Consider the following 16,010-nt stretch of genomic DNA (forward strand, 5'->3'; position numbering starts at 1 on the left):
CTCAATTCTTTAAGAATGACTCGTGAAACACTATGTTCTTTTAATTAGAACAATATGAAACTTTTTTTTATTTGGGAGTGAAAAATGGAGCCACGAGCCTTAGATATGTAAACGACAGAAATATAGAGACTACTTTTTGATTCGTGCATTTCAAGGATCACTAAAAAGTTGCGTGAGCATTTTGCATAGACAGCTTCCTGGAAATTGGCTGTTGTCAGTTATATTTCATACTATTTTCACGAAATATATGCTTTAAAAGAATTTTAGCAACAGTCGAGCATAGAGTTCTCGATATGCATAAATCGCAGGATCTCAAATCATAGTTATACTTAAGAATATATGTTACTATCCTTCATTGAGAACATCAAGTATATGCTGCTTGGTCATGCAGGCCTGAAATAAAATGGCAAGGTATTGGAGCATTTCTGGTGCCCCCAAAATCAGACGTTCTGTTTGCAGGTTGTACAGATTCGGAGCTTTACCCGGTTTTAAGAGGTGAATATATGCATGAAGTGATAGTTACATAGTTTTCTGCATGGTACAATTTTGTCAAATGGTCCAAAAGTATATATCCAAATATTGTTTAAAGCATGATGAATCATGAGAAAATAAGGAGGAGACAGATAATTTTTGCCACGAGCCGATTGGTTACTGATTGTTTACTGGCCGATTGCCACGTTATGAAGATTGGTACTGAAGATTGAAAATTTAACGTCATTTCTGCTGTCGCGGTTTTTTGCGTCCACAATTCATAGATTTAATAATCTCAAATACAACACAAGCATTAAATAAAAACTTGTGTCAATGTTTGGCCCTCTAAAATCTACACTTTGGTCTTCTTTTTTTTTTAAGTGTCCATAAACAAAATTTGACCTAAGAACCAGAAACCACAGAAACCAGAAGCAACAGCCTTCAATAAATGAAACAAGTAAAAATCTAGATAGAAAGCAGTCCTAATTAGAGGCCTTCTTAATCAAACAGTTCGTGGTAACGAACTGTAGTAAGGAGCGACCCGGCTCAATAGTAAACGAAACTCTAAAAAACGGAATTTAGATGCTAAAAGATACATCAAAAGAATCAGATTTTCATGCTGATTCTAAATATATAAGTTTCATCAAATTTAGTCTTTGTCATCAAAAGTTACGAGCCTGAGAAAATTTGCCTTATTTTGGAAAATAGGGGGAAACACCCCCTAAAAGTCATAGAATCACACGATCGCATTCGGCGTATCAGAGAACCATATAGCAAAAATTTTGAGCTCCTGTCTACAAAAATGTGGAATTTCGTATTTTTTGCCAGAAGACAAATCACGGGTGCGTGTTTATTTATTCTTTTTTTTTTCCAGGGGTCATCGTATCGACCAAGTGGTCCTAGAATGTCGCAAGAGGGCTCATTCTAACGGAAATGAAAAGTTCTAGTGCCCTTTTTAAGTGACCAAAAAAATTGGAGGGCACCTAGGCCCCCTCCCACGCTCATTTTTTTCCCAAAGTCAACGCATCAAAATTTTGAGATAGCCATTTTGTTCCATATAGTCGAAAACCATAATAACTATGTCTTTAGGAATGACTTACTCCCCCATAATCCCTGGGGGAGGGGCTGCAAGTTACAAACTTTGACCAGTGTTTACATACAGTAATGGTTATTGGGAAGTGTACAGAAGTTTTCAGGGGGCTTTTTTTGGTTTGGGGGGTGGGGTTGAGGGGAAGGGGCTACGTGGGAGGATCTTTCCTTAGAGGAATATGTCATGGGGGAAGAAAAATTCAATGAAAAGGGCGCAGGATTTTCTAACATTACTACAAAAAAACAAAGAAAAAATAAACATGAAAACGTTTTTTCAATTGAAAGTAAGGAGTAGCATTGAAACGTAAAACGAACAGAGATTATTACGCATATGAGGGGTTCTAAAAATACTTTAGCATAAAGAGCAAGGTATTTAGGAGGAGATAAATACCTCGCTCTTTATGCTAAAGTATTTTTAGTAATTACAACTATTTATTCTACGGCCTTTCTAATTCAGGGGTCATTCTCAAAGAATTGGTACAAAACTTACGATTTAGTGTAAACAGCGAGGTATTGACGAGGGTACAAACCCCCTCGTATACATAATAAAAATATAAGAATATAAAAGTGTGTTACGTAAGCTGGCACGTGCGCAGGGTGGGGGCCTTCAGGCCCGGCCCCCCCTGACACTTTGTGAAATGTTTAATTTCCCCATGGTTTCTTGGGATTTCTGGCACAAGTAGGACATTTATTAAGAATCTAGATACATGTGTGAAGCCTTTTTTGGGGGATTTTACAGCATACCATTATCCGGTCAAGTCACTGCCCAATTATTAACCCATTTCTGTCTAACTTTTTACCCTTTTTGAAGTAATTAGCAATTGTGCTGTTACTTTTTTTATAAAGAGAGTTTGCTTTCCACAGCAAAATAGAATTATCCTATATATTAGGGCGTTTATCCCCCCCTCTTTCAGGATAAAGTACAGCTTTTAATGGATCAATTCTGGAAACTATCATTTTTCATCAAAATCTACGTTTTTGCAATATAAGAACTACCCCCCACAGAATCCATATTGCACTGTTAACCTTAAAATTTCCCTTTCAGTGGGATATAATACATTAATCACTGGTTCTAAATCGCTATGAACATAACCTGAGCCTAAAACATACTGTTGAGGCTTCAGTCTTCTTCCCCCCCCCCCATCCGCTACAATACTACAGGATCTGTATTTTCCGATATACCTGCTTTTTGCATTACTAAATAAAAAAGTGCTACTTTATATCTGCTGTTTCAAAGGTTTTGGCCCCCCCCCCGAAAAAAATTCCTGCGTACGTGCCTGTACGTAAGTTAATTATTAAGTTACGTATATTTTTTACTAATAAAAACGTTCGTTAAAAATTAAAAGTTCTAGTTGGATTTTTAAGTAACCAAGAAATTGGAGGGCAACTAGGCCTCCTTCACCACCCCTTATTTCTCAAAATCGTCTGATCAAAACTAAGAGAAAGCCATTTAGCCAAAACAAGAATTAATATACAAATTTCATTTTAATAATTTATGTGCGGAGAGCCAAAATCAAACATGCATTATTTCAAAAACGTTCAGAAATTAAATAAAAAAAAACTAGTTTTTTTTAACTGAAAGTAAGGAGCGACATTAAAACTTAAAACGAACAGAAATTACTCCGTATATAAAATGGGTTGTCCCCTTTGCAATCCCTCGCTCTTTACGCTAAAGTTTGACTCTTTTCCACAATTCTACTTTTTAAAACAATAGCGTAAAGAGCGAGGGATTGCGGAGGGGACAACCCATTTTATATACGGAGTAATTTCTGTTCGTTTTAAGTTTTAATGTCGCTCCTTACTTTCAGTTAAAACAACTAGTTTTTTTTATTTAATAGATGAAATAGAATGCGGATTGTTGGCAGCATAGAGTATGATATAATTGAATATAAAACAACGTCAACACGAAAAGGAAAACACTTTGACATTCTCACATGAAGCAGTAGATAAAAAGGTAGACAGATCTAATTTCGACCTGGAGCTCGATTCATGCAAGCATGACAACTGTTTCATTTTTGGTGGCCGAAAAACATTAATAGGAAGGAATCAAATAAAATTTGACTAAATTTAAAAGTTCCATTTTTTTAAGATCTGTGTTAAAGTCACCACAAATGAAAATTCAATTTATTTGTTAATCGAAAATTGCAAATGCATTAATCGTAATTAACGAAGCGCAAGCTTCAGCAAATTTACCACGAAGAAACTCATTTAGATCATTCTTTGGCATACACATACACAATTAAACAAAGGAATCAAAATCGGGCGAAATGTGAACATCAGAAGGCTCAAAAAAGCAGAACAATTTATTCAGTGCAAAATCTGTTCCTCCGGAATGATGGACAAATGTTAGCCTGGAAGGGCAAAGAGAGATCTTATTTTAATTCCAGCTCTAGCACATTATTAGCATTCAGGAGACAATAAGTAGCACAGAAAATTTCATGACTATTAAAAGACTTTCAAGAGCTCAAGAGCTTCTCGTCAGCACTAGAAGTATCTTTATAAAATAACGCTAGGACAGATCTAGGTAGTTGTATCTGAAACAAGGATCTGAAAACAGAACAAGGATCGGCGTACTGGATTTCCCCGAGAATACTTGTGCATGAAAGTACTTCTTAAGCTTGAAACACACCAGGCTATTGTTGCGATGATTCTCTCCACAATTAGCACATTCGACAATCTGAGAATCTAATTGCATTTTCTACATCTAACAAGGTTTAATCCATGAGCTCAGGACAAAACAGGCTACTGCTACAATCATTCTTTTCGCACTTAGCACGTTTAATAATCTGAGCTGAACATGCTTGAGACTTATAAAAGTAATCACCTGCAGATTTTTCACATCTAAGAGGGTTTTTACAGTTTCTTATGAAATGTAAGAGTTTATGTCTGAATAAATTCCCGAAATTATAAGAAATTTCTATACGACTTTAAAATTTCAAAGTAGCAAAATCCCTTCCCTTACATTCTCACCCTGTATACTTGATCCTAGTTGTTAACAAGTTCAAGAATAGTAAACTATTAGTAGAGTTGACCCCCGAGAGCGTTATCAAACCCATTGTTAAGGTTTGTAATTAAAATTTCTATCTTAATTTTGATGTTTAAATTAAATTAAAGGCGAATTATAAAAAACTAGGATCCCATGTCCATGTGTCATATCTATCCAGAGTTTTCGAATCGCTAAAAGTTGCTAAACTATTTTAACCTTATTTTGATGTGCTTTAGTTCAACTTCAATAACAGCTGGATTGAACGATCAGGAAATCCGTTCATTGTAAATGATACAAATCACAATAGCCAATAAGAATTTTTCTCTTTTCATTAATATAATTATCATTATTAGTATTTAGTGTGATCCTACCTTCAACTGATCTTGTGAAAGATCTCCTGGGTCAAAATTTGGCTTCATAACTGTTGCATCTCTCTCGCCCACTGACTTCACCCCTTTGACTGAGTAGATACCACCAAAACGAGAGTGCCTGAAACAGATTTGATACAAAACTTTATTTTTGGATAACTGATCTATTTACATTAAAATTACAATACAAGGAAAAGGGACCTCTTCTGTCTTAATAAAATTAAGATAAAAATCAAGTCTAGACACAGGGTGGAAACAAAATTCCTCAAGATTGATCCTAGGAGTTCTAGATGAAAAACGGAAAATAGGGCGTATAAATGATTTTTTGCATTTTTGACTGCTTTTTTTACGACTAAGTCTCCAATGCTTTCAAAGGGTCAGACCTGTATTTGAGGAAATAAGTTTCAAGTGCTTTAGTATTTTTTGTTTTCCTTAGAAAAAACATTAATTGAAATATAGCGCAACACTAGAAACTATGGCACAGTAGAGTGATCTTTGCTTGGCAAAACGAGTCAAGAGTTTGATCCCAGCCGCCACAGTGCTGACACAAGCACCTTTGTAGTGAAGAAGCGCCAAAAATCTATAGACTAGACTAGTTTAGTACCACTCATGGTAAGCAAAGGGAGACCACTGTCTCCCTTTGCTTACAGTAATCGAAACTCTGAGAGCCGAAAATTGGCGGATAATACATATGAACGAAAAATCTATTGTTTATGCTAATCGAAAATAAAAACAGGGTTGAATGGAATGGAAGCTTAGTGGGACAACTTTAAATAATCTTTTCCGATATTGACTTCAAGCCTCCAATTCATTTTGGACACGAAAGACTCGATGACCAGCAAAACCATCCTTTTTGCCCCAGGCAAGAATTATAAGTAGGTTTCCAAAATCTAACATCACATACGTCAACCCAGCCAGAGGTCCACAGTTTTCATAAAACCACTGAGTAAGACCTTTGCCACTTTCTCACCACAAGCTGAATTCGCCAGCTTAGAAAAAAAAAAAAAATAAAATAAAGTGTTCCTCAATTTCTAGAGGATACTAACTAGTGTAACCCTTAGTTTTGTTTTATTATATATTGATAAAATAACTGCGGCTATTCTTGAACAGAGTATACACATAAGATCTTGACTATTTAGAGATCCCAAATCTTGAAATTAGATATGGTTAATGCCCCTTATTAATTTCCTCCTATGACTAATTTTTTGGAGATTTGCATTGTTCCTATGGTTGATGATCTCTCAATCTTTCTTTTTTTGCTATTCTTATGTTTAAAGTTCACCCTCCTCGTGAACCTCAGCTCGCCTCTCCCCTGTCTTGTCCCTTTAGTCGCTCTTTATGCCTGTTATATTTTTTATATCTTTTTTTTGTGAGTGTTATCAAATTTGAAAGAAAGCAAAAGTATGAAAGAAAACGTACAAATAAGGTATTAGTACTACTTTTCATGTGACCATTTTCCTCAAGGAAATTCTATCCCTAGCTCTACGGTGCTTAAAACATAAAAACAACTACATTACGTTAATTATCTTTACTGATTAACACTTTAATACAACTCATTTCTGTAAACTACTAAAATTTTCTTACTTCTGTTTAACCTCGTTCTCAAATTCCACCAGGTTTACGTGATTTAAATGCATAAAATCCTTTTCCGAACGAAAAACAAACCTATTAATGAAGCTGTAATCCTGTTTCTGGAAAAGGTTACGACAAAAGTATAAGAAAGTGCTGTAAAGTTAAATAAGTTATTAGAGACGTCGAGATTTTAAAAAAAAGTACAAAGAAAATACAGGAGAGTAAAATGAACTATTAGAAAATTAAATCCAAGTACCAAATCTCACAAGAAACATATCAGAATTTTCCAAGATTTTAGCACGAGGTTTTCGAGATACTTATGGTCGATTTCCATTCTCACGGTTCTAAAATAACCGGAATTATTCCGGTTAAAAAATATCCCCTTTCGAAGAATAACAGACAAAGAGGCCTTAATCTAAGTATATATATATATATATATATATATATATATATATATATATATATATATATATATATATATATACTTTTGGCCCTTACCTCTTGTAGGCTTCTATATTTTTTTTTTTTCGCTGTATAATCGGTTGTTCTTATTTGGCCTTCCTTTTCACCCTCTTGGATTCATTTTCTTCCGACTCTTCAATCGCTTTTTTAGCCCTCCCTTTCTCCATCAACCTTTACTGGGCAAATAGCTTTCTTTTGGCAATCTTAACGTATAGATTTTTATCTACAGCAAAGTTTAATGTAAATATTTCATATTTGCTTATGTAATTTTTTAGCGGCTTAAAACGGAACTCACAATATTGGATTCCATTGTCGAAATAAAATTATAAAACATATAAATTATACAACTGTCATATTTTGGGAATAGCTTAAACACGTCAAAATACTTATACAATGCCATTTATGCAAATGTCTTATTTTTCAAAGATTTTTCTTATTTTCCTTTGTCTTATTGACAAAGGTTAAACCCCTCGGGTGAAATGAACCTTAATTTATCTGACTTCAGTAAATTATCGTACAAAAAATATTTTTTTGAATTATCACTCTCTAATAAAGGGATTTATCCCTAATTGAACTTTTATATCTCGTCATGGAAAGGCAGCGTGGTCTTCGAAATTACCCTAACTAGCCTTTTCTTATGAGAAACACATATAATACTTAGATTTCGATTGGATGAACTGAAAAACCAAATAGATCAACCTGGTAAATGTAGTAATTCTATACAGTAGCTTCTCAACAAAATGCTCACCGACCCAAAGGAACGAGCTCCTACGGCCCTAATAGGTCAAACAAAACTCCCAAAAATAGGAAAAAATCTGACCAAAGGTAAAAAGTTGAAATTTCACCTTATATTTCTGGTTAAAACGAGAATGACATATAGCTTGCCTCTAGTATATTCTATGTCGAACATTTTTAAGGGTTAAGAAACTTCCTATTACCATCGCATTTTGTGATCTAACACTAATGATAAGGAATCTAAAACATAGGGCATCTATTTGAAGGGGGCCGGATGCCCCGGGAGCTATAAATGCCACTATTTGTATGCTTAATAGTTTAAGACACTTGCAAGGGCCGAAATTACAAGAGAATTAATCGCATTTAAAACTTAGGAAGTTCTCAACTAGCTTAATGTGTGTTTCTAAATAAGCGTCAAAACATGCTTACATAACTCTCAAGTTTGAATGTTTCAAGAAAATTCCACAAAAATATGAATTAATTACTGTAAAATAGAAAAATATATAATGCCCATAGAATAATATGTAGAAGTAATAATATTTATAGAAAGAATAATAATATTTGTAGAAAGCCTACACTCACTTTCTACAATACAAACTACACTCCAAAAATCGAGGGCATTTTCACTTAATAATTTGACATAGAATGGTATATCTTTGAATGTTTGCGACTTATCCAGGAATGTATCTTTGCGACTTTCTTTCTTCAGTTTGTTTGATCGAATAAGTCAACATAGTTCTGATTGGTTGATTTGTATTAAAATCTTAAGGAGTTTGCAGTCTTTCTGGATCAATGGACATTTCTCTAGCAAAATCTTATTGAAAGCCCAAAATATTCTAGGCATAAATTCAGTACAGAGGTTTTCAAGCGACAAGAGGAAACCAAGTATATATGCTTTCATTGCTGTTTTATTTGCAACTAAAACGTATCTATTGGCGGCGGCTTAACGTAATATTTGATTAAAGTCATACTGTATTCATAAACAACTTTCACGAGCAAAAAAAGCGGAATTCGCGGTTTGCATCAAGTAACGCTAGAACTGAAACATCAATCAAACAGTTCGTAGTAACGAACTGTAGTAAGGAGCGACCCGGCTCAATAGTAACCAAAACTCTAAAAAATGGAGTTTTGATACCAATAGCTACATCAAAAGAATTCCATTTTAATGCTGATTTTAAATATATAAGTTTCATCAAGTTTAGTCTTACCCATCAAAAGTTAGAATTCCATTTTAATGCTGATTTTAAATATATAAGTTTTATCAAGTTTAGTCTTACCCATCAAAAGTTACGAGCCTGAGAAAATTTGCGTTATTTTAGATAATAGGGGGAAACACCCCCTAAAAGTCATAGAATCTTAACGAAAATCACACCATCATATTCAGCGTATCAGAGAACCAAACTGTAAAAGTTTCCAGCTCCTATCTACAAAAATGTGGAATTTTGCATTTTTTGCCAGAAGGCAGATCACGGATGCGTGTTTATTTGTTTTTTTTTCCCAGGGATGATAGTATCGACCCAGTTGTCCTAGAATGTTGCAAGAGGGCTCATTCTAACGAAAATTAAAAGTTCTAGTGCCCTTTTTAAGTGACCAAAAAAATTGAAGGGCACCTAGGCCCCCTCCCACGCTAATTATTTTCCCAAAGTCAACGGATCAAAATTCTGAGATAGACATTTTATTCAGCGTAGTCGAAAAACCTTATAACTATGTCTTTGGGGACGACTTACTCCCCCAGAGTCCCCGTGGGAGGGGCAACAAGTAAACAACTTTGACCAATGCTTACATATAGTAATGGTTATTGGGAAGTGTACAGGCGTTTTCAGGAGGATTTTTTTGGTTTGGGGGAGGGGTTAAAAAGAGGGAGATATGCTAGGGGAACATTCCATCGAGAGTTTGTCATGGGAGAAGAAAATTTCCATGAAGGAAGAGCAGGATTTACTAGCATTATTTAAAAAAAAAACAATTAAAAAATAAATATGAAAAAGTTTTTTCAGCTGGAAGTAAGGAACAGCATTAAAACTTGAAACAGAGACAGAAATTATTACCCATATGAAGGGCTCAACTTCTTCTAATACCTCGCTCTTTACGCTAAAGTATTTTTAGTAATTTCAACTATTTATTCAACGGCTTTTGTGATTCAGGGGTCAGTCTTAATGAATTGGGACAAAATTTAAGCTTTAGTGTAAAGAGCGAGGTACTGACGAGGGGGCGAACCCCCTCATATATATAATAAAAACATGAGAATACAAAAGTTCTTTACGTAAGCTAATTTATAAGTTACGTAAATCTTTTACTGATAAAAAGATTCGTAAAACATTAAAAGTTCTAGTTGCCTTATTAATCAAACAGTTCGTGGTAACGAACTGTAGTAAGGAGCGACCCGGGTCAATAGTAAACGAAACTCTAAAAAACGGGATTTCGATGCTAAAAGATATATCAAAAGAATTGAATTTTTATGCTGATTTCAAATATATAAGTTTTATCAAATTTAGTCTTTGTCATCAAAAGTTACGAGCCTGAGAAAATTTGCTGATCATGGGACTTTGCTGATCAAGACTAATCATGGGTGCGTGTTTATTTGTTTTTTTTGTTTTTTTTTCCCCATGGGTCATCGTATCGACCAAGTGGTCCTAGAGTGTTGCAAGAGGGCTCATTCTTGTTGGGCTCATCAAATTTTGAGATAGCCATTTTGTTCCGCATAGTCGAAAACTATAATAACTATGTCTTTGGGGATGACTTACCCCCCACAGTCCCTGGAGGAGGGGCTGCAAGTTACTAACTTTGACCCATGTTTACATAAAGTAATGGTTATTGGGAAGTGTACCGACGTTTTCAGGGGGATTTTTTTGTTTGGGTGTGGGGTTCAGGGGAGGGAGCTATATGGGAGGATCTTTCCTTGGAGGAATATTTAATGGGGGAAGAGAAATTCAATGAAAAGGGAGCAGGATTTTCTAGCATTACTATTTAAAAAAAAAACAATGAAAATATAAACATGAAAAGTTTTTTCAATTGAAATTAAGGAGAGGCATTAAAACTAAAAACGAACAGAGATTATTACGCATATGAGGGGTTCTAAAAATACTTTAGCATAAAGAGCGAGGTATTTAGGAGGAGAAAAATACCTCACTCTTTATGCTAAATTATTTTTAGTAATTTCAACTATTTATTCTACGGCTTTTCTGATTCAAGGGTCATTCTTAAAGAATTGGGCAAAACTTAAGATTTAGTGTGAAGAGCGAGGTATTAACGAGGGGACAAACTCCCTCATATATATAATCAAAAACATAAGAATATAAAAGTTTGTTATGTAAGTTAATTCTAAGTTACGTATATTTTTTACTAATAAAAACGTTCGTTAAAAATTCAAAGTTCTAGTTGCCTTTATAAATAACCGAAAAAATCGGAGGGCAACTAGGCCTCCTTCGCCACCCCTTATTTCTCAAAATCGTCTGACCAAACTATAAGAAAGCCATTTAGCCAAAAAAAGAATTAATAGCAAATTTAATTTTAATAATTTATGTACGGAGAGCCAAAATCAGACATCCATTAATTCAAAAACTTCCAAAAATTAAATAAAAAAACAAGTTTTTTGAAATGAAAGTAAGGAGCGACATTAAAACTTAAAACGAACAGAAATTACTCCTTATATGAAAGGGGCTTTTCCTCCTGGACACTCCGCTCCTTGTGCTAAAGTTTGACTCTTTCTCGCAACTCTACTTTTTAAAACAATAAAAAAACTTTAGCGTAAAGAGCGGGGTGTCGAGGAGGAAAAGCCCCTTTCATATAAGGAGTAATTTCTGTTCGTTTTAAGTTTTAATTTCGGTCCTTACTTTCATTTCAAAAAACTTGTTTTTTTTATTTAATTAACCGAAAAATCGGAGGGCAACTAGGCTTCCTCCCCCGTTCTTTTTTTCTCAAAATCATTCGATCAAAATTATGAGAAAGCCATTTAGCCAAAAAAAAAAATAATAATATGCAAATTTCGTTTTGATTATTCCTCTGCGGAGAGCCAAAATCAAAACATGCATTGATTCAAAAACGTTCAGAAATTAAATAAAACAAACTAGTTTTTTTAACTGAAAGTAAGGAGTGACATTAAAACTTAAGACGAACAGAAATTACTTCGTATATAAAAGAGGCTGCTTCCTCATCAACGCCCCGCTCTTTACGCTAAAATTTTTTAATGTTTTAAAAAGAAGAATTGAGAGAAAGAGTCAAACTTTAGCGTAAAGAGCTGGGCGTTGATGAGGAAGCAGCCTCTTTCATGTACGAGGTGATTTCTGTTCGTTTTAAGTTTTAATGTCGCTCCTTACTTTCAGTTAAAAAAAACTAGTTTTTTTTATTTAATAACGATCATAGTAATAATAGAAAAAACGATTAAAAAACAATTTATAAGAAAAAAAACAAGAGCTAAGAGCTCATATGGCACTTGTGACGAGGCATGAAGAGCTAAGAGCCAAGAGATCATTTGGTATGAGCTCTAACAAAATTCTATGAATCAATAGATTGATTTAAAAGGAAAATAAGAGGGTTAATGCCGGTCAGGATTTAAAATAAGAGCTCTGAGTCACGATGCCCTTCTAAATATCAAAATTCATTAAGATCCTATCAGCCACTCGTATATTATAAATACCTAATTTTTTCTTATTTTTCCTCTTCCTTTAGCCCCCCAGATGGTCGAATCTGGGGAAACAATTTTATCAAATCAATTTGAGAAGCTCCCTGACACGCCTACCAATTTTCATCGTCCTAGCACGTCTAGAAGCACCAAACTCGCCAAATCACTAAACCCCTCCCCCCAACTCCCCCAAAGAGAGCGAATCTAGTACGGTTCCGTCAATCACGTATCAAGGACATTTGCATATTCTATCCACCAAGCTTCATCCCGATTCCTCCACTCAAAGTGTTTTCCAAGATTTCCCCTTCCAACTCTCCCCAATGTCAAAAGATCTGGTCGGGATTTGAAATATGAGCTCTGAGACATGAATTCCTTCTAAATATCAAATTTCATTAAGATCCGATCACCTATTCGTAAGATAAAAATACCCCAATTTTCACGTTTTCCAAGAATTCTGGTTTCCCCCTCCCATCCCCCCAATGTCACAGGATCTGGTCGGAATATAAAATTTTGAGCTTTAAAGCACAAGATCCTTCTAAGTATCAAATTTTATTAAGATCTGGTAACCCTTTCGTAAGTTACAAATACCTCAATTTTCGAAATTACCCCCCCCCCCCCCTCCCAACTCCACCAAAGAGAGCAGATCCGGTCCGGTTATGTCAGTCACATATCTTAGACAGGTTTTTATTCTTCCCATCTAGTTCTTCCTGATCTCACCGCTTTAAGTATTTTCAAAGATTTCCGGTACCCCCCAACTGCCCCCCCCCAGTTACGCTGGATCCGGTTGAGATTTAAAATAAGAGATCTGAGTTACGAGGTCCTTCTAAATATGAAATTTCATTAAGATCCGATCACTCCTTCGTAAGTTGAAAATACGTCATTTTTTCAATTTTTTCAGAATTAACCCCCCCCCCCAATAGAGCGGATCCGTTCCAATTATGTAAATCACGTATCTAAGACTTCTGCTTATTTTTCCCGCCAAGTTTCATCCCGATCCCTCCACTCTAAGCGTTTTCCATCATTTTAGGTTCCCCTACCCCAAACTCCCCCCAATGTAATCAGATCCGGTCGCGACTTAAAATAAGAACTCTGAGCCACGATATCCTTCTAAATATCAAATTTCATTCAGATCCGATTACCTGTTCGTAAATTAAAAATACCTCATTTTTTTGTTTTTCGGAATTAACCCCCCCCCCCCCCAACTCCACCAAAGAGAGCAGATCCGGTCCGGTTATGTCAGTGACGTATCTTAGAAAGGTTTTTATTCTTCCCACCCAGTTTCATCCTGATCTCACCTCTTTAAGTATTTTCTAAGATTTCCGGTTCCCCCCAACTGCCCCCCCCCCCAATTACGCTGGATCCGGCTTAGATTTAAAATATAGATCTGAGTTACGAGGTCCTTCTAAACATGAAGCTTTCTGAAGATCCGATCACTCCTTCGTAAGTTAAAAATAGCCTACGTCATTTTTTCTAATTTTTCAGAATTAGCCCCCCCCCCCATAGAGAGGATCGGTTCCAATTATGTAAATCACGTATCTAAGACTTCTGCTTATTTTTCCCACCAATTTTCATCCCGATCCCTCCAATCTAAGCGTTTTCCATCATTTTAGCTTCCCCCACTCCAAATTCCCCCAATGTCACCACATCCGGGACTTAAAATAAGAGCTTTGAGACACGATATCCTTCTAAATATCAAATTTAATTGAGATCCGATCACCCGTTCGTAAGTTAAAAATACCTATTTTTTTTTATTTTTCAGAATTACCCCCCCCCCCCCCCCAACTACTCCAAAGAGAGTTAATCCGTTCCGGTTATGTCAATCATATATCTAGGACTTGTGCTTATTTTTCCCACCGTGTTTCATCCCGATCCCTCCACTCTAAGTGTTTTCCAAGTTTTAGATTTCCCCCTCCCAACTCCCCCCCCCCAAATGTCACCAGATCCGGTCGGCATTTAAAATAAGAGCTCTAAGACACGATATCCTTCTAAACATCAAATTTCATTGAGATCCGATCACCCGTTCGTAAGTTAAAAATACCCATATCTTTTAATTTTTCAGAATTAAGCCCCCCCCCCCAACTACCCCAAAGAGAGCGGATCCGTTCCGATTATTTCAATCATTTATCTAGGACTTGTGCTTATTTTTCCCACCAAGTTTCATCCCGATCCCTCCACTCTAAGTGTTTTCCAAGATTTTAGGTTTCAAATCTCTCCTCCCAACTCTCCCCCAATATCATCAGATCCAGTCGGGATTTAAAATAAGAGCTCTGAGACACGATATCCTTCCAAACATCAAATTTCATTAAGATCTGATAAACCGTTCGTAAGTTAAAAATACTTCAATTTTTCTATTTCTTCCGAATTAACGGGCCCCCACTCCCCCCAGATGGTCAAATCGGGAAAACGACTATTTCTAATTTGATCTGGTCCGGTCCCTGATACGATTGCCAAATTTCATCGTCCTAGGTTACCTGGAAGTGCCTAAAGTAGCAAAACCGGGATCGACAGACCGACAGAATTTGCGATTGCTATATGTCACTTGGTTAATACGAAGTGCCATAAAAAATAACCAGGTCTCAAGCTGCTTTACGAAGAAGGGAAACAAAAGAGACACGTTATGACAAGTTGAAATGTAAGAGCTGGTATCACAAGAAACTAAATCTAAAAACATAAGAGACAACGGGACTACATTTATTACAGATACCAAGACTTGTCCTGGAGATCCGGGATAAAGAGGGTGAAACCATAGCAGTAACTAAGCTAGCGAGTAAACTGGGATAGCTGAAAAGGCTAAATAAGGGAGACAGGGTTTAGTGGGGTTAAGAAAATTACTGAAAATGTTTACAGTAAGCATATTGGAAATGAAAGACTTAGTAAAACGCAAGCAAGTACCATCCCTCCTTTTTCGGTGGTAAGGTGTGTAGCTTAAGGAGGGAGGTATACGGAATTTTAATCTGTTTGTAAATAAGCCTGAGCGATATGCCAAGTCACAGCATAATCAGTGGAATAGTGGCTACCTACCCTACAAGAGACCGATATTCCGAGTCTAGCCGATAGCACATCTTTTATAGGAAACCTGTATTTTCTATTACAAATATCTACATTTTTCATGTCGTTTTCTCCAATGTATAACGACTTGGGGAAAGAAACTGTATACATATTTAAGGAACTTGATTATTTACCTTGTGCTCAACTTAAAATTCTTTCTCGACTTAGTCATATCTTCAACTAGTTTCTGTTTGACCAGAGAATTCGTACTCTCTTCACGTCTTGAAGCACTCATTAGTTTCCCAGCCGTTGCCAAGTCTTCTGCATTAGAATCTTTCAGCATTTTAGACAAAATTTCCAAAATGTGCATGCACAAATGTTGTTCTGAATCCGATGACGCAATATAAAGCATCAAATTATAGAATCCAGATTCATGGAGTGCCCAAATCACCTGCAACATTATTTCAGTTATACATACAAATCTAATAAATTTTGAAGACTAGATAGGCTAGAAGACTAGATGGTTTTTGTAGTTCAGGGATCATTCTTAAAGAACTGGAATAAAATTAGATCTTTAGCGTAAATCTAATAAATTTTGAAGACTAGATAAATTAAATAAATAAAAAAAAATTCTACCGAAAGTAAGGAGCAACGCTAAAACTTAAAACGAATAGAAATTATTACGTATATGAGGGAAGTTGCCTCCTCGTCAATACCTCGC

General features: G+C 35.7%; 1 protein-coding gene across 2 annotated transcripts in view; it reads right to left on the bottom strand.

The window, feature by feature from the left end:
* Positions 1 to 16,010, bottom strand: part of LOC136031151 (protein timeless homolog) — a 123,096-nt gene that overhangs the window by 53,977 nt on the left and 53,109 nt on the right. For both annotated transcript variants that reach the window (XM_065710478.1, XM_065710477.1), the window contains exons 6-7: positions 15,484 to 15,740; positions 4,918 to 5,035 (exon numbers count right to left, since the gene is read on the bottom strand). In XM_065710478.1, coding sequence (XP_065566550.1) covers positions 4,918 to 5,035; positions 15,484 to 15,740 — 375 coding nt within the window. The remainder of the gene's footprint in view (positions 1 to 4,917; positions 5,036 to 15,483; positions 15,741 to 16,010) is intronic.

Source organism: Artemia franciscana, chromosome 9 (assembly GCF_032884065.1).
Source record: "Artemia franciscana chromosome 9, ASM3288406v1, whole genome shotgun sequence".
In the NCBI taxonomy this organism is placed as follows: domain Eukaryota; kingdom Metazoa; phylum Arthropoda; class Branchiopoda; order Anostraca; family Artemiidae; genus Artemia; species Artemia franciscana.